Source organism: Arachis hypogaea, chromosome 3 (assembly GCF_003086295.3).
Source record: "Arachis hypogaea cultivar Tifrunner chromosome 3, arahy.Tifrunner.gnm2.J5K5, whole genome shotgun sequence".
Classification (NCBI taxonomy): Eukaryota; Viridiplantae; Streptophyta; class Magnoliopsida; order Fabales; family Fabaceae; genus Arachis; species Arachis hypogaea.
In genome coordinates, this window is record NC_092038.1 from 86,114,267 (window position 1) to 86,133,591 (window position 19,325).

Below are 19,325 nucleotides of genomic sequence, written 5' to 3' on the forward strand. Positions count from 1 at the left end.
AGAGACCTAACAAAGGTCCAAGAAAGAGGATTACAAAAACAACTTAGAAGAGACCAACCTAACGAAGTCGATTTCCTACAAAACAAGTTGTAAAAGTAATCCCTGAAAGAGACCTAACAAAGGTCCAAGAAAGAGGATTACAAAAACAACTCAGAAGAGATCGACCTAACGAAGTCGGTCTCCTACAAAGATAAGTTATAAAAGTAATCCCTTAAAGAGACCTGGCAAAGGCCCAGAAAAGAGGATTATAAAAATAACTTAAAAGGGGACCAACATAAAAGAAATCGGTTATAAGGCGCTAAAAATACAAAACAAAAGCAAGGAAACCGAAAAACAAGTTTGACCCCCCACAAGTCACGACCTCAAAAGGATCCAAGCTACAAACAAAAAGTACAAAAGCAATCTAAAGAGGCCAAGCAGCAAGATTCCGACAGACACCCTGCTAGAGCACAATGAAAGCATAGTATGATAAAGCTTCAAAGAGGCCACCGAAATCAACCTCGGAGAAACCATTTTGTTTTCAAAATAAATTGCTAAAAATAGCAACTAGAGTATCAACTGTCAAATAAAACATCATTCACAAAAACAAGTTCAAAAGCCCACAAATCAGGCTATTTACACAAATATTCAGAAAAAAGATCAGCTAAGATCAGGAGCCTTCCCGGCAGCATCAGTACGGGGAGAAGGAGGGCGAGTCTGAAGGGACACAGCATCTACGGTTCCATCATCCCGGTTTAGAATCTGGTAATCCGGATCAGATGTAACGGGAGGAACAGAGGAGGTCGACACCTTAAGAGAAGGCACTGGGGGAGGGTCAGTCTCATCAACATCTTGGTCATCAGGGACAATCTTACCATCCCTCACGACATTGTCCAGGCTGATGAGAGTCAAGTCGGCATCAGGAGCAACAATCCAGAACTGCTCCATCAGGTTCTCGGAGGCGGCAGTTATGCTACCCACAAGGTGACCTTGAAGCTCACCATAATTAACCCGAGCAGTTTCCAAATCCTCCCGAAGATGCATCAATTCCCTATAAGCCGAGACATAACTATCCTTATGTTTTAGTGCCATGTCCTCGGCCAGCTTCAAAGAAGCAGCCAAGGCAATAGAACTGGCCTTCTCACCCTCCAGCTCCTTCTCCACCTTCGCCAAGTTCACCTCCAACTCCTCCTTCAGACCCTTAATTCGATCAAATTCCGACTTGGCCTCTTCTATGAAGGATTTTGTGGCATGAATCGGAATCCCCTGAACTGTTTGAAATATAACCGCACCCATACGAGCCATCTTCACACTACTTTTGGTGATAAAATCCATATGCTGAAGAAGAGACACGTCGTCCATAGGAAGCCCACCATAGGGGGCAATTTGCTGGTCAACAAACTCGATAGCATTAAAATCCGGGGCATCCAGGTTGAAGGGCTCGGATGTCTTTTGCTTTTTTAAGGGAGGGACACCAGAAGCAACGGCAGAAGTCTGAGGAGGATCGACCTGATGAAACCGAGGAGTAGGAATCACTTTCCTCGGCCCAAGGGAACTCGGCACAGGAGGCTTCACTGGGACCTGTGACGATCCCTCACCGGCCACCTTGACCGAGATGTTCAGAGCAGCAGTTGCCTTCTTTGCCCTTTTGAAGGCCTTCATGGAGTCACTATTCTTTGCTATCTCTGCAAAAACAAAATCAGCCACAACAAAGAATTACAAATCCGATAAGATGAAGAAAAAGGAAACAAGTATGGAAACAAGTCAGACAAATACCCAAAATAGCCCGAACCAAGGACGGGTCATTCAAAAATCTTTTTGTATCAAGATGAGGTGGTTTCCCCCAGAGATCCTCAAGAACAACTACAAAAGCGTGCTCAACATCATCAAGCATCTCCCAAGTATAGCGAGACACTCTTACATCCTTCTGCCACTCTAGAGAGAAAGAGGGCTCATCATTTTCATCAAGAAAAAAGGGGCGGGCCCCCTCAACAGCACGAATGTAACGACCCAACTTCCAGAACGTCATGATCTACCGAAAGTAAGGTGTTACTAACCTGCTTTCCTTTATTAACTATTTACTATTGAGCCTTTAGTTCGATATCGCGATTTTGTTTTAGTAAAAATACCAGAAAATTTTGTTTTTGATAATTAAAATCATATAGCAAACATTACCAAGTAATAATAATCACATAATTATTAATAATAGTAATATTATACAACAGAATTTAAATAAAATTCAGGTACAACTCCTATCCCTCTGCATAAAATAAAAACCTTAAGCAGTAAGGCGAGGGAATTCTATGAAAGCAAATTAACTCATACATTTAACTCATAAATAAATTCTATAATCGCCCGCAGCTTCAAACTGTATCTTCGAACCTGTGTCACTGAAAGAGTGGAAGAATTTTGGGGTGAGAACAAACCACACGTTCTCAGTAGGGAATGGGAATGCCGTAAAAGTAATGATTAACATGCAAATAATTAACTTTGCTTAATAATCCATCTTTGTCAAACCCTTTGTAATACTTGTTAATCTTACTTTAGTTAAATAATTACTTTCTTTGAATTTCCAAACCCAAAACTGATCTCAATTGCAAAACTTGTCATATTAAATACCTTTCAGCCACATAATTGATTCAAAGTCATAACAACAGATATTAATCATCTCTATCCATTCACAAACTACTAGCACAGGTAAGAAACTCAATTCAACACACAAACAAATCACAATAAGACAAACAACACAATCACAAACAAGTAATACAAGCAATATAACCAAATGCAAATACACAACTAATATGATGCATGTCTGTCCTAAGCAGGCCATGAGCTCACGTGTCGGTTTACACCCTGCAGCCCGACATTGCCTAGGAACAAGTCCCAGATATGACTTCCCTTTGTGTCCTTAGTGCATATGTGTCGGTGGTAAGAATACCACTCCTTCGTGACTACCGGCAATCGGCGCAAAGCCCGACCCCATAATATACGCACAAGGAGAAACAGTGATCTTCAGTTCGTGGGTTATACCCGAGATCAATACACAATAACATAGCGATCTCAGTCCGTGGGTTATACCCGAGATCAATACACAGCAAACAATGATCTTCAGTTCGTGGGTTATAACCGAGATTAACATACAACAATTCATGGGTTATTCCCGTAATCAATGATTATCAGTCCATGGGTTTTTCCCGCTTATAAAACAAATAACAATTTATAAGTTTCCCCGAGATCAGTGATCATTCAGTTCGTGGGTACTTCCCGAATTTAACCAATTATCAATTCATGGGTTTTCCCCGTAGTTAAATAACTAACAGTTTGTGGGGTTTTCCCGCCTTTTATCACTTTTCATTTTCCTTTCTAAATCTCAGCAATCCATATATCAGTTCCCCATTCTCTTTTGCCATTTAAATCCTTAACACATTTTTTTTTAAAACCAATCTTAACTTTCTCAAGCATTCGTTCGTAAAAATCTTAATCATCAACTCAGTTCATAATCTCTGCTTTGGCAATCTTGGGTCAAGCCAACTTTAAAACAACTTTTCAGTTTAGTTCTCTATCAAAAGGCTCAAGAAAATTATTTATTTTAAATTCATTAAACTCCTTTCAAAACATAACCTCTCATTAGAGGTAATCAAATAAAACTCTTTCTCAAGTAAAACCTCAGATTTTACAAAATTCCGGCAGCACCTCCCCTAAAACTCGGGCTTAGCCACCCTTACGGGTCCCAACAAAACAATTTACCAAACTCTTTTCAACATTTCCAATATCAATTCAATTCAGAAACAAGCAAATTCTAACATTGAATCAGCCATATAACGCTAAGGTTTATCTTCAATTTTATGGACTCATAACTCTCACTCAAGCATTCCCAACACCCTATCTTCTTTTCTGTTTTTAGTATAGCAAAAGAACTCGGAATTGCGCAAACTTTATGTCCAGGCGTTCATCTTGGAATAAGCTTTCTAACAAACCAAAGATCATAATTTTCTGGTTTCTCTAGCCTTAGGAATAAAGGAAAAACCGAGACTGCTCTGCAGTGCGTAAAACCAGAAAAACAGCAGCAGCATGTGCCATTCAAAATTCAATATAAAATCCAAGTTAAATCCAATGACTTTGAAAATTAATACAGTTCAACTTCACTCATCCAAGTTTCTTTTCCAATTGGTTTCAGGTCAATATCATTTTTAATGAAGAAGTTATATCACTTAGAAGTTGACTAATTTTCTGCAGAATTCTGCTTTAAAAGTTAATGAACTTATATTCTTCCAAGTCCCATAACTTACTCATTAAAACATGAATAGCCCTGAAATTTTAGTCACATATGCTAAACATACTTAGTTTTCACTTCCAATTGGTTGGATCTCAATATCATTCCAGATTTAAAAATTATAAAACCTCAAAGTTACTGACTTAGAACACAAAGCTTGACTTTTACTGCATAATACATCTTTCTTTGAAAATCCAAAACTTTAAAACCACAACTCTAACAATTCTAAATTTTTATGAAATTAAAGTATTAGGACCCAAGTTTCATTTAAAATTGGTTCCATTTCAAAATTCAAAATGCAGAATTTCCACTAAAGAAATCAAGTTGCTGCTGTGTTAAATGCTCAGCAGAAAAACCAGATTTGACATCCATGACTTAAAAATTCACCATAAATCATAAACTTAGTGAAAAAGCCTCAAATTCAGCAGTCCAGTTCCCTATATTCCCAAGCTCAATCCGGACTTGGTCTCACACAATTCCGATAATCACAGAAATAGTTATAGCTTTTCAAAGTTTCCGGCTTCTTTTAAACATAATGCAGAAAATCAAGTTTTACACTTTAACTTTGAAACATCATAACTAGTTCTATAGTTAATTCAAACTTCTCAAAATTGAGTCTCAACAACAACTTTTCATATTTCTTGTTCTTTTCAAAGTTACTTAGTTATTAGCAAAGTTACCATTTCATTCTAAAGATCATATTATAAGAAAATAGTTCAGTGGTCAACCTTCAATTCTTTAACCGTCCTCAAAATCAACTCTAATTAGACTTGAATCAACAATAACAACCAACTCAACATAATCAACTAAAATCTGAATTTCCAATAACTCTGAAATAATCAGAAGGCAGTCACAATTAAACCATTATCACAACAATTCCAAACCGAGCTCAAGCTTGAATCAGTTCAATACTCAGTACAATATTATCCAGTCAAATTAACATATCAAGTAACCAATAATTTCTCAAACAGGCTTGCAACAATATCCACCATCATCAATTATATTTCAATTTCACAACTAAATCATGAAATCCGCATAACCAGGAATTCGAATAATTAGTCACTTTCAAACAATTCAATCATGGCTCACAAATCACAATTCACAGCCTCAAATCAAAATCAGTTTTTAACACCACACCAACCTTACTCCCACAACCTCACTCCAAACTTAATCCCACCAACCAATCTCTCATAACAAAAACATACATTCACAGCAACAATCCAAACTCAATTCATCAATTATCCATTCGACAGCTTTTCAATAATTAGCTCAGCATTTTTCAATTTAATAAATTACACTAAATTAATCATTATTCACAACAGCATCTACTTCCAATCACAGCTCAGAATAATCACAACAACCAACTAATTTCAAATATATTTCAAGTCATTCATGTCAATTAAGAATTTCTTAACCATTGTTAACTATTTGCACTTATTCAAATAACTTGGTGGGCATTCTAAATTAAAAACGTTAAATCCCCTACCTCAATTAGTCGAAACCGTCGAATTTAAACGCAACGATCCCTTTCTTTTTCCCAGTTTACAACAGCCAATGCGTCCGGAACAGCAGCAGCAGCCTCACTTCTTCTGGGGCAGCAACAACAATGACAATCGCGCCTATCCCAATCATCTCTATAGCGGTGACATCAGTGGTTCCGGATAAGGACGATAATACTAAACAGAGACATTAACATATACTATTGTAATCAAAACAAAATATGGTAGAGAAATAGATTCGGGAAACAGAGCATGAGCAAGAGTGTTACAGTTTCAGGAATGGAATTGGGAACAAAGGGGAAACTACTGTCGGGCAATAGCAGTGGCGCTTCCCTTCAGGCTTGATGGTGGTAGAAGCTGACTTCAGTGCTGGTGATGCTGGATAGAACGACGAAGGCAACGGAGGGCATGAATGGCGGCACTGGAACGACGACGGCAGAACCCTCGCAGTGGTGGCCGTGAACTGGTGGCGACAGCAGCGTGGAACACAGCTCCTCTCCTCTGTCGCGCCTTTGCTCTCTCTCTCTCTCACTCCACTACGAACCTCCGTTTTCCCTCAGCCCGACGGCGACGGCGACGGGAGGCACAGCGACGCCTTCCTCCTCCTGCTCTTGGCTCGGGCTCGTCTCCCTCCTCTGGCTCCCTCTGCGACGGCATGACTTCAACGGCGATACTCTCCGCGGCTCCATGAATGGCTGACAGGAGGCACTGCAGCGCGGACAAGGCTGGGCGACGCTGGGGATGGTGGCGACGGCGTAGCAGGGCCCGATGAACGGAGGCGGCGACGGTGCCAAGCCCCCTCCGGCGACGCTCTTCCCTCTTCTCTCGGATCCCACTCTCTCTTTGTGCTTCTTTTTCAGTTCTGTGTGAATGAGTTTTGCGTTTAGGAAAGGAAAGGGGGAAACTGGGGGTGCGGCCGAGTGTGGTGAGGGAGTGAGGGTTAGGGTTTTCAATTTGGGAAATTAGGGTTTCTGAGTTGGATTTGGGAATTAGGGTTAGAAATTAGGATTTTATAAAAGAATATGGATAGATATGAATAGATATTTTGATAAAATTGAAGGGTAGAATAATTTTAAAATTACATATGCTCTATTAAAAATATTTAGGAACATCATTTATCAACATATTTCTAAACTCAATCAATTATTTCTAATTTACATTATAAAATGAACAAGTTAATTATATTTTGTAAAGTACAATTTAAATTCAAATATCAATTTTCTAGATTAAATCATATAAATCTCTATTAGTTTTTATCTCTGAAACTTTAATTTCAATTTATAAAATAACCAATTATAATAAAAATTGTACATAAATATTAATTGACGTAAACTTAAAGTATTTATAAAAATTAATCTAATCATTTCTAATAAATTAATTTCTAAGAGTTCAAATTAATAACATAATTTATTCAAAATAGAATTTATTTAAATTAAATTATACAATGCTTCTCTTATTTTAAAATTACCAAAATTATAATTTAAATATTACCAAATATCTAATAAAGTTTATATAAAAATTCTAATTAATTTAAACTTCAATTATCATGAAACTCTATTTAATCATCTTTAGCAAAATAATTTTCTTAAAATAAATCACAAATAACTAATTATTTGATTTTCAAAAACTAGAAAAGGAAAACCCCAAGACTCAAACCAAAAGTCTTGGGGCATCCTTTGGAGGCAATAATCAAGTAAGGTTTCTAGGAAAATCTACAGCTCCTACCCTAGCATTTCTCAAGCAAGAAAAAGACTTCAAATAAGAAAACATTTTTAGAAAGCATATGCCATTACAGTCTACCAAGCAAAAAGCATTCCCGAACATCAAGCATGCCAAGCAGAGACCATTAAAGATGCAACCTTTTTTCAAGATCAGACAAAAGCAACCTTCAAATAAAACAAGGAATAGACGCGGACAACAGTATCAGAACAGAAACAACAAAGAACATGCAAATCCCTAAAAGCATCAAGAAAAAGCAAAAGGATCATGCAGAAGATAGAGAAAACTCCCAGAAAGCACATTTCAACAAATCTAGGGCACAACGGAAACAGAAAGATTCAAACTTTCCCAAAAAAGGGAGGATCAGAATCAAAACCTCATCACAAAACCAAAAACAAAGAAAAAGCACGAAATGGGACTAACCTGAGACGAAAGAAGCTTCGAAGAAAAATAAATGGAGGTGCAGAAGTGAAAGTTGCCCCAAAAATCGCCAAGCGACGCCGCGAACGCTAGGAAGCAGAAGTACAAGCGAAAGATAGAGAGCAAAGAGGGAATAGGAAAAAAGTTACGAAGAAGTTACAAGGAAAATAAAAGAAGAGAAACTGTTTTCTAGGTTTTCAAAATCAAAAGTAAAGAGCCTAGGGGAAACAGGGCAATTAATGGTCAAAATTAAAGAAGGCATTAAACCCTCGCACGTTCCCAAAAAGCGCTGATATAAAAGCGCGCGTCTTTTAGAGGAAACGTTCTACATTCAAAGCTGCTACAAAAGAATCAATGAAATACTTGAGTTCGGCTTCACCAAAGAAGGACCGAAGTCAAGGACTCGACCACAAAAAAGAAGACCGAGCTCAAAGCAGGGGCACTGTTCATATCCTGGGTCGAACTGTCCGACCCAGGATGTTCGACGGATAAAGCAACCGACCTCTTCAGGTCAGGACAACCCGACCTCTTTTCAAAGAGCTCGGCCAAATCGACAGGAAAGCCCAAATAAGGGCCCAAGTAGAGGAACACGCCCCAAATCTTAAGGCAGCCCAAGCCTACAGAGAGAAGGGCGGTTCCCTGGAAGATAAGATGACCTCACTCAAAAGATAAGATAAGATAAGATAACTAACTCATCTTATCCAAAAAGGTCACTCCACACCATTATAAATACACTAGAGCACCCAGGTATAACTCATACTCTGATTCTACTCAATACCTGTTTAATACCCTTGCTAACTTAAGCATCGGAGTCCCTTGCAGGTACCCCCCACCCTTCGGTGATAAAGGATCAGCAGCACTCTCAGTTCCACAAGTCGGACACACCAGTTCCGGCCGCTATACACCCACCGGACACGTCGGCTCCAACCAATACAGAAGATCTCGTCTGAGATTGACCTCCAGTTTCAGGTAACCCTCGGAACAATATCAATAATAATTTTTTAGTTTTAATTATAGAAACTAAAAGAGCATGAAATAAATACTTATTATGCAGTAATGGAGAATATGTTGGAGTTTTGGAGATGCTTTGTCCTCTGAATTCCTGCAACATAATGCTTTCTCACTTTCATAAATGCAAGGCTCCTTCCATGGCAAGCTGTATGTAGGGAATCACCGTTGTCAATGGCTACTTCCCATCCTCTCAGTGAAAATGGTCCAAATGCTCTGTCACAACATGGCTACTCATCTGCCGGTTCTCGATCATGTCGGAATAAGATCCATTGATCCTTTTGCGTCTGTCACTACGCCCAACACTCGCGAGTTTGAAGCTCGTCACAGTCATCCAATCCTTGAATCCTACTTGGAATACCGCACACAAGGTTTAGACCTTCCGGATTTTCAAGGATGCTGCCAATGGATTCTAGCTTATACCATAAAGATTCTGATTAAGGAATCTAAGAGATACTCATTCAATCTAATGTAGAACGGATGTGATTGTCAGGCACACGTTCATGGATTGAGGAAGGTGATGAGTGTCACGGATCATCACCTTCTTCATAGTGAAGCACAAATGAACATCTTAGATAGGAACAAGCGTGTTTGAATGGAAAACAGAAATAATTACATTAATTTATCGAGGCGCTGCAGAGCTCCTCACCCCCAACAACGGAGTTTAGAGACTCGTGCCGTCAAAGAGTATAAAGTTTAGATCTAAAAATGTCATGAGATACAAAATAAGTCTCTAAAAGTTGTTTAAATACTAAACTAGTAGCCTAGGTTTACAGAAAATGAGTAAACTAAGATGAATAGTATAGAAATCCACTTATGGGGCCCACTTGGTGTGTGCTGGGGCTGAGACTTAAGCTTCTCATGTGCCTGGACTGTTTCTGGAGTTGAACATCAGGTTGTAACCTGTTTTTGGCGTTGAACTCCAACTTGCAACCTGTTTCTGGCGTTGAACGCCAGACTGCAACATGGAACTAGCGTTGAACGCCAGTTTACGTCATCTATCCTCACGCAAAGTATGGACTATTAGATATTGCTGGAAAGCCCTGGATGTCTACTTTCCAACCTAACTGAGAGCGCACCAATTGAACTCTGGTAGCTCCAAAAAAATCCATTCCGAGTGCAGGGAGGTCAGAATCCAACAACATCAGCAGTCCTTTTTCAGCCTAAATCAGATTTTTCCTCAGCTCCCTCAATTTCAGCCAAAAAATACCTGAAATTACAGAAAAACACACAAACTCATAGTAAAGTCCAGAAATATGAATTTTGCCTAAAAACTAATAAAATTATACTAAAAATTGACTAAAACATACTAAAATCTACATGAAATTACCCCCAAAAAGCGTATAAAGTATCCGCTCATCAGGTGCTAGGTGTTGAAACACCCCTGAGGTTTACTTTCCCATGCCTTTTCTTGACACATCTTCACCACAAGCATCTACTAGGGGTTCTAACTCTTTTTGAATTTTTTCAATGTTTCTTTTCCCTCCTTAGTAGTTAATGCTCAAAACCTTGGGTCTTTGTTGCTTACTACTTCTTGGTTCTATAGATATTCAAGGAACACCCCTCAACTTCTACTTGTCATGCCTTATAGGACTAGTTACTTTTCATGACTCATTTTTTTTCTTTTCACTTTATTCAATGTTCTTCACTTAGTCTTTTGTTTTTTAGTCCTTTTGAATAAGCTTTCTTGGTCTTAGTCTCATTTACTCTTGTTCGCACTCACAACAACTCTTATGGAAACAAACTCTACTTTATTGATGAAAATGAAGACCGCAGTTACCATTGCATTTTCTTTCTTGCATATCAAAGGACTCACAAAAGACTTCAAGCAGAATGAAACATAAACTATCCTAACATTATCAGTTATTCTCAAACATAAAGTAAACAGAGAAAAACTTAAGCAGAATTCAGAAATTTGGGAATTGTCGACTATGGAACTCAACAACCTTATGCAGCTTCTCCAGTTCATTGGCCCCTTGCCTTTGTCTTTCTTCTTGGAGGGGGAAGAGTCATCTCCACCCTTTTTGGAGGATCCTTCTTGTGCTTTCTTGTCCTTGGGCTTCTAGAAACCCAGCCTCCTCATGTAGGACTTCACGTTTTCCTTGTGCTGATACGCAATTTCTTCCTGCCGTCCACTGAGTTCCTCCAATTTTTGTATATAGGTGGGGTAACTGAGATTAAAGTTGGCTACTGCATTGCACAAGTAACTCAACTTAGTTTGTTCATAGCAGTCATATTCCCTTCTTGTTGTAGTTCTAACTTCATAGAAGTGTCTGAATTCAGCAAGGCTGTTCATTTGATGTAATTGATATTCCAGCATCATCCCTAAGCTTCCTTGCATTTCTCCCCAGTTGATCCTTCTTTGCTGCTCCTTCAGTTGTTCAGAGCTTCCTTGGAGGTTTTGCATGTTCTCATTCACTTAGTTCCATTACTCCCTTTGGCTACTTTGAAATTGATTGACATCTTTCCTCAATTGATGCAGATCTCCCTTCATTTGGTGTACGTCTCCTTGCAGCTGCTCCCAGTTTATTCCTTCCAGAAATTGTTGGTATTGTTGGTATGGTGGTGGTTGAAGCGCCAGAAATTGTGGTTGCTCCTCTGCCTCCTCTTTCTCTTGTTGTCGTGGTGGTGGCACATGAGCGTGAGCTCTATGCTCTCTAGCCCTTTGAAGTGGATTGACGGCCAACACCTTGGCCATCTTCTTGGCAGTTATAGGCTTATCTTGCTTCACTAACACCTCATCAATCACCTTCTCAACTCCAGCATCATCACATAGCTCTTGTATGATGCTGGGGAATACCAATCTTATGCTCTTGTTAGTGCTTTTCAGTATCTTGTTGATGTTGTTGGCAATCAACTCCCCAACATTGACGTCCTCTCCCTTTATTATACTGTATATAAGTACAGCCCTCTCCTTGGTCACCTCTGATGTGTTTGATGTAAGGATCAAAGATCTTCTCACAAAGTCTAACCACCCCCTAACTTGGGGGCTCAAGTCCCTTCTCCTCAGCTGGTTAGGTTTTCCATCTTTATCATTGATCCACTGCATATTTAGTACACAAATTTCATTCAGGATTTCATCAAATCTTGGGTCTGGTTGCTTCATCCTCTCCTTATAACTTCGAGTGTAGTTGAGCCTTTTCACCATCAGCACCCTTTCTATGTTAGAGGGACTATAGTCAATGGTCTTCCCCCTCACATAGCTAATATACCCATAAGTTTGCCCTGGCTGTGGCACAGCATTGGCATAAAACTCCCTTACCACTCCTTCCACCACTTTCTTTAGTGGGTTGCAAAAGAGTGCCCAGCCCCTGTTGTTAATCTCAATGTTGATCTCAAGGTGCTTATTCCTTCCTAGTTGAAAGCCGACCTATGGGATGATCTCCCTCTCACTCACCCAATTGTAGAATTGGTTTTGGTTGAATGCTGAGAGGAATTTGTACTCATTGAAGTTTGAGCTTGAGGAACCTGAGGTTGGTTCTTTGGTCTTTCTTCTCTTTGAGGTTGAGGATCTTGGTAGTGCCATTAGGTGGAGAGAGAGTGTGTGTGTTTGAGGGTTCTGAGATATTAATGGAGTGTTACAAAGAAACACAAGCAAAACAAAGTTTTTCTCCAACACCAAACTTAGCATTTGACTGTCCGAATCAAGTAGAAAGATAAAGAAAAAGAAGAACGAGAGAAGAAGGAAAGGTCTCTGTGAGTTTGTTATGTGGAAGGAATGGGGAGTGTAGGGGATTTATAAGAGTGAAGGGTGTGGTTCGAATGGTGGTGAAAAAAAGGAATTTAATATTTTCCACTTGGGGAGTGGTGCCTAGTGTGGGAAGAGGCGCCAACCCTTATCCCACTGTGCTCTCTGAAGATGTTGAGTTCCAAAGTGTAAGTACACTTTGATCTCCTTGTTATCTATCAAGTGGGCCCCATTCAATCTCCTGAAAAAAAAACGAAAACCCCATTAGTAATGACAAAATGATCCTCCACATTTCTTTTTAATGCTAGTGAATGGGATTGAAACTGATGGGTGTCCCTTGGGACACCAAACTTAATTCATTTGCATCTCAATAAATCGGGTTTATCGTTGGGTTTTTAATCTGTTCATGGGGAAGAAATAATTTCAATCCTTTCACATTCTTTGCATCTAATCTCCCTTGAACACATTAAAATCCTCATTCAAGCCTCCACCAATGTATTAAATGCTTCCACATTGAGTGGTATTGGGCTTGCTGATTGATTCTCATATGGTAGTGGCCACACGAAACTTAATCTCTGGGCTTACTCCTAAAAAAATTTAATTTATCTAAATGCTTGTAAGCCTAGATCAAGTTGGTGAGTGACCACACCAAACTTAGCTTTTTAGCTAGTTCTTTGCCCAATCACTCATCATTATTAGTAAATGTTTTTATCCAGCTGCATTTCCAAAAAAATAGCACATATAACTCACAAAGCTATCTTAACTATCAAAACTGAAATTAACTTCCTAAGCTAATATTTACAATCTACTTCTAATAAAGCAATAAATCAAAAGGATATAAAGTGTCGGGTTGCCTCCCAACCAGTGCTTCCTTATCGTCACTAGCTTGACGTTCTTCTTTTTTCAGTTGAGTTGGTAGCTCACTCTTCTTTCATCCAGTGAGTCCCCCAGGTAATGCTTGAGTCTATGGCCATTTGCAGTGAAGGTTCTCTGTGTTTTGTCCTCCATCAGCTCCACTTGACCTTAGGGGTACATTTTGACGATGGTGAAGGGTCCAAACCATCTAGACTTAAGCTTCCCAGGGAAGAACCTAAGTCTAGAATTGTACAATAACACCTTTTGTCCTTCAGTGAACTCCCTCTTTGCTATCTTTTGATCATGCCATCTTTTTGTGTTCTCTTTGTAGATCTTTGCATTTTCATATGCTTGGTTCCTAAATTCTTCCAGCTCGTTGAGTTGCCTCAGCCTCTTTTCTCCAGCAGCTTGCTCATCAAAATTCAGTAGTTTTAGAACCCATAAGGCTCTATTCTCTAGTTCAACTGGCAAGTGGCAAGCTTTGCCAAATACTAGTTGGTATGGTGACATCCCAATGGGGTTTTGAAGGCTGTCCCATAGGCCCATAAAGCATCGTCTAGTTTCTTAGACCAGTCCTTCCTTGTGCTTCCAATAGTTTTTTCGAGAATCATTTTCAGCTTCCTGTTAGAAATCTCTGCTTGCCCGTTGGTTTGTGGATGATAAGGGGTTGCCACCTTGTGTTTGACTCCATATCTGAGAAGGAGTGTTTCTAGTTGTTTATTGCAGAAATGTGTCCCTTCATCACTAATGAGTGATCTGGGAACTCCGAACCTGCTGAAAATGTTATTTCTGAAAAAGCTCATTACAACGTTATTATCATTTATGGTGGTGGCAATAGCCTCCACCCACTTTGACACATAATCTACAGCCACAAGTATATAACTATTTGAGTAGGAGGATAGGAAGGGCCCCATGAAGTCAATCTCCCATGCATCGAATAGTTCTAGCTCCATTATAAATCTCTGTGGCATCTCATTATTCCTGGGTAAATTGCCAGCCCTCTAGCATTCATCACACCTTTACACCAAGTCCTTTGCATCCTTGAAAATGCTTGGCCAGTAGAATCCACATTGGAGCACCTTGACTGCTGTTCTTTCTCCACTAAAGTGGCCTCCATATGCAGATCCATGACATTGCCAAAGCACCTCTTGTCCTTCTCCATGGGATATACACCTCCTCAAGATCCCATCAGCATACTTTTTGAACAAGAATGGCTCATCCCAGATATAGTATTTGGCATCTTTGATGATCTTTCTCTTCATATGTTTGTTGATGTTGGTTGGTAGTTCCACAATGGCCTTGAAATTGGCTATGTCAGCAAACCAAGGGGTCTCTTGTATCATCATCAATTGCTCATCCGGGAAGCTTTCATTCACTGCAAGATGGTGTGCTCCTTCTTCCTCTTGTAGGATCCTTGAAAGGTGGTCAGCAACTTTGTTCTCTGCCCCACTCCTATCCTTAATTTGGGTGTCAAACTCCTGGAGTAGCAGGATCTATCTTATTAGCCTTGGCTGGATTCCTGTTTTGTAAGCAAGTATTTGAGTGCTGCATGATCAGTGAATATAATTACTTTAGAACCAATGAGATATGATCTAAATTTATCAAAAGCAAAGACAATGGCAAGTAATTCCTTCTATGTAGTGGTGTAGTTCCTTTGATTTTCATTAAGGACCTTGCTGGCATAATAAATGACATGCACCAATTTATCCTTCCTTTGTCCTAAAACAGCACCCACAGCAAAATCTGATGCATCACACATCAACTCAAAGGGTAGATCCCAACATGGTGGTGCTATGATAGGTGTAGAGGAAAGTTTGTTCTTAAGCTCCTCAAAGGCTAACATGCATTCATTATAAAAAACAAAAGGCACATTAGAGACAAGTAGGTTGCTCAATGGCTTGGCAACCTTAGAGAAGTCTCTAATAAATCTCCTATAAAAACCAGCGTGTCCCAAAAAGCTTCTGATTGCTTTGACATTGCAAGGTGGAGGTAACTTTTCAATCACCTCTAGCTTTGCCCTGTCTACTTCTATGCCCTTCTTTGAGATTTTATGACCAAAGACCACTCCTTCTATAACCATGAAATGGCATTTTTCCCAGTTTAAAACAAGGTTGGTCTCTTGGCATCTCTTTAGCACCAGGGCTAAGTGATGCAAGCAATCAGATTATGTGTTACCAAATACAGATAAGTCCTCCATAAACACCTCGATGAATGATGAGCGGATAATTTATACGCTTTTTTGCATTATTTTTAGGTAGTTTTTAGTAGGATCTAGCTACTTTTAGGGATGTTTTCATTAGTTTTTATGCTAAATTCACGTTTCTAGACTTTACTATGAGTTTGAGTGTTTTTCTGTGATTTCAGGTATTTTCTGGCTGATATTGAGGGACCTGAGCAAAACTCTGATAGAAGGCTGACAAAGGACTACTGATGCTGTTGGATTCTGACCTCCCTGCAATCGAAATGGATTTTCTGGAGCTACAGAACTCCAAATGGCACGCTCTCAACGGCTTTAGAAAGTAGACATCAAGAGATTTCCAGCAATATATAATAGTCCATACTTTATTCGAGATTAGATGACGCAAATTGGCGCTCAACGCCAGTTCCACGCTTCATTCTGGAGTCAAACGCTAGAAACACGTCACGAACCAGAGTTAAACGCCAAAAACACGTTACAACTTGACGTTTAACTCCAAGAGAAGCCTCTACACGTGTAAAGCTCAAGATCAGCCCAAGCACACACTAAGTGGGCCCCGGAAGTGGATTTCTGCATCAGTTACTTATTTCTGTAAACCCTAGTAACTAGTCTAGTATAAATATGACATTTTACTATTGTATTAGACATCTTTGGATTATTTTTGGTTCACCTTATGATCCTTTGATAACATTTATGGGGGCTGGCCATTCGGCCATGCCTGAACCTTCACTTATGTATTTCCAACGGTGGAGTTTCTACACACCATAGATTAAGGTGTGGAGCTCTGCTGTATCTCGAGTTTCAATGCAATTACTACTATTTTCTATTCAATTCAGCTTATTCCTGTTCTAAGATATTCATTGCACTTCAACATGATGAATGTGATGATCCGTGATACTCATCATCATTCTCAGTTATGAACGCGTGATTGACAACCACTTCCGTTCTACCTTAGAACGAGCGCATATCTCTTGGATTCCTTGATCAGAATCTTCGTGGTATAAGCTAGAATTATTGGCGGCCATTCCTGAGAATCCGAAAAGTCTAAACCTTGTTTGTGGTATTCCGAGTAGGATTCAAGGATTGAATGGCTGTGACGAGCTTCAAACTCGGGATTATTGGGCGTGATGACAAACGCAAAAGAATCAATGGATTCTATTCCGACATGATCGAGAACCGACAGATGATTAGCCGTGCTGTGATAAAGCATTTGGACCATTTTCACTGAGAGGATGGGATGTAGTCATTGACAACGGTGATGCCCTACATACAGCTTGCCATGGGAAGGAGTATGAAGGATTAAAAGTAAGAAAGCAGTATGTTGCAAAGATTCAACAGGGACAAAGCATCTCCTACACTTATCTGAAATTCCCGCCAATGATTTACATAAGTATTTCTAAATTTATTTTACGCTTTATTTATTATTTATTTTGAAACCACTATAACCATTTGAATCCACCTAACTGAGATTTTCAAGATGGCCATAGATTGCTTCATAGCAACAATCTCTGTGGGATCGACCCTTACTCTCGTAAGGTATTACTTGGACGACCCAGTGCACTTGCTGGTTAGTTATACGAAGTTGTGACAAAGTGTGATTCACGTTTGAGAGCGTTACCAAGTGTTTGGCGCCATTGTTGATGATCACAATTTCGTGCACCAAGTTTTTGGCGCCGTTGCTGGGGATTGTTCGAGTTTGGACAACTGACGGTTCATCTTATTGCTCAGATTAGGTAATTTTCTTTTCAAAAATTTTTCAAAAATCTTTCAAAAAATTTGTTTTTTTCTTTATTTTCGTTTTTTCAAAAAAAAAATTAATTTTCGAAAAATCAAAAAAAAATAATAAAGTCATAAAAACCAAAAATATTTGTGTTTCTTGTTTTAGTCTAGTTTCAATTTTTAAGTTTGGTGTCAATTGCATGTTTTAAAAACTTTTGCATTTTTCGAAAATTCATGCATTGTATTTTTCATGATCTTCAAGTTGTTCTTGATGAATTTTCTTGTTTGATCTTCATGTTTTCTTGGTTTGTGTTTTTTGTTGTTTTTCATGTGCATTCTTGCATTCATAGTGTCTAAGCATGAAAAATTTCTAAGTTTGGTGTCTTGCATGTTTTCTTTTCTTGAAATTTTTTTTCAAAAATATGTTCTTGATGTTCATCTTGACATTTAAAGTGTTCTTGGTGTTCATCTTGACATTCATAGTGTTCTTGCAAGCATTATGTGTTTTGATTCATAATTTTCATGTTGTGAGTCATTTTTGTGTTTTTCTCTCTCCGCATTTAAAATCCAAAAAATCAAAAAAAATATCTTTTCCTTATTTTGCTCATAATTTTCGAAAGTTTGAGTTGACTTAGTCAAAATTTTTTCAAGTTAGCTATTTCTTATAAGTTAAGTCAAAATTTCAATTTTAAAAATCCTATCTTTTCAAAACATTTTCAAAAATCAAATCTTTTTCATTTTTATTTTACGATTTTCAATTTAAAAATATTTTTCAAAATCTTTTTCTTATCTTTATTTCAAAATTTCGAAAACTTTACTAACAATTAATGTGATTGATTCGAAAATTTAAAGTTTGTTACTTTCTTGTTAAGAAAGGTTCAATCATTAAATTCTAGAGTCATATCTTTTAGTTTCTTGTTAGTCAAGTAATCAATTTTAATTTTAAAAAATCAAATCTTTTCCAAAATATCTTTTTCAAATTATATCTTTTTCAAAATTGATTTCAAAAATCTTTTCTAACTTCTTATCTTTTCAAAATTGATTTTCAAAACTTTTTCAACTAACTAATTGACTTTTTGTTTGTTTCTTATCTTTTTCAAAACCACCTAACTACTTTCCTCTCTCTAATTTTCGAAAATTACCTCCCTCTTTTTCAAAATTCTTTTTTTACTAATTGTTTCAAATTTTAATTTTAATTTTAATTCTTCTAATTTTCGAAAATCACTAACCATTTTTTCAAAATTAATTTTTGAAATCCTCTCTCTCATCTTCTTCTATCTATTTATTTATCTACTAACACTTCTCTTCATCTCAAGAATTCGAACCTATCTTCCCCCTTATGTTTGGATTCTTAACTCTTTTCCTTCTTCTATTCCTTTCTTCTTCTACAAACATAGAGGATTCCTCTTCCTTTTCTTTTCTCTTCTTTTTCATATGAGCAGGAATAAGAAAAAAGGAATTCTTGTTGAAGCTGATCCTAAACCTGAAAGGACTCTGAAGAGGAAACTGAGAGAAGCTAAAATACAATAATCCAGACACCCTTACTGAAAATTTTGAACAAGAAAAGGATATGGCAGCCGAACCCAACAACAATAATGCAAGGAGGATGCTTGGTGACTACACTACACCCACTTCCAAGTTTTATGGAAGAAGCATCTCAATCCCTGCCATTGGAGCAAACAATTTTGAGTTGAAACCTCAACTAGTTGCTCTAATGCAACAGAACTACAAGTTCCATGACTTCCATCAAAAGATCTCTATCAGTTTTTAACTGAGTTCTTGCAGATCTGTGAGACTGTTAAGACTAATGGAGTAGATTCTGAAGTCTACAGGCTCATACTTTTCCCTTTTGCTGTAAGAGACAGAGCTAGAACATGGTTGGACTCACAACCTAAAGATAGCTTGGACTCCTGGGATAAGCTGGTCACAGCCTTCTTAGCTAAGTTCTTTCCTCCTCAAAAGCTGAGC

At 38.4% G+C, this 19,325-nt stretch overlaps 1 protein-coding gene across 3 annotated transcripts; it reads right to left on the reverse strand.

Moving 5' to 3' along the window:
* Nucleotides 1–443: 443 nt before the first annotated feature.
* Nucleotides 444–6,775, reverse strand: LOC112790573 (uncharacterized). 3 transcript variants are annotated; one of them, XM_072233161.1, is made up of 4 exons: nucleotides 6,021–6,735; nucleotides 5,739–5,928; nucleotides 1,756–1,914; nucleotides 444–1,664 (listed from the first exon to the last, which is right to left on the reverse strand). In XM_072233161.1, the coding sequence occupies exons 3-4, from the start codon at nucleotides 1,871–1,873 to the stop codon at nucleotides 640–642; spliced, it is 1,143 nt and encodes a 380-aa protein (XP_072089262.1). In that variant the 5' UTR covers nucleotides 1,874–1,914; nucleotides 5,739–5,928; nucleotides 6,021–6,735; the 3' UTR covers nucleotides 444–639. The 3 variants fall into 3 exon arrangements, 2 of the variants coding, with proteins under 2 accessions (XP_072089262.1, XP_025688817.1); XM_025833032.3 differs by lacking the exon at nucleotides 1,756–1,914 and having other exon boundaries at nucleotides 6,021–6,775; XR_003196686.3 differs by lacking the exons at nucleotides 444–1,664; nucleotides 1,756–1,914 and adding an exon at nucleotides 2,156–2,369 and having other exon boundaries at nucleotides 6,021–6,765.
* Between the last annotated feature and the right edge of the window lie 12,550 nt (nucleotides 6,776–19,325).

Excerpts from the sequence above, each read along its gene's own strand:
- LOC112790573 (XM_072233161.1), bottom strand. The coding sequence starts at position 1,873 with ATGCTTGATGATGTTGAGCACGCTTTTGTAGTTGTTCTTGAGGATCTC. Across the intron at positions 1,665-1,755 it reads CTTGGTTCGGGCTATTTTGG|AGATAGCAAAGAATAGTGAC; the intron begins GTATTTGTCTGA and ends TTGTTTTTGCAG.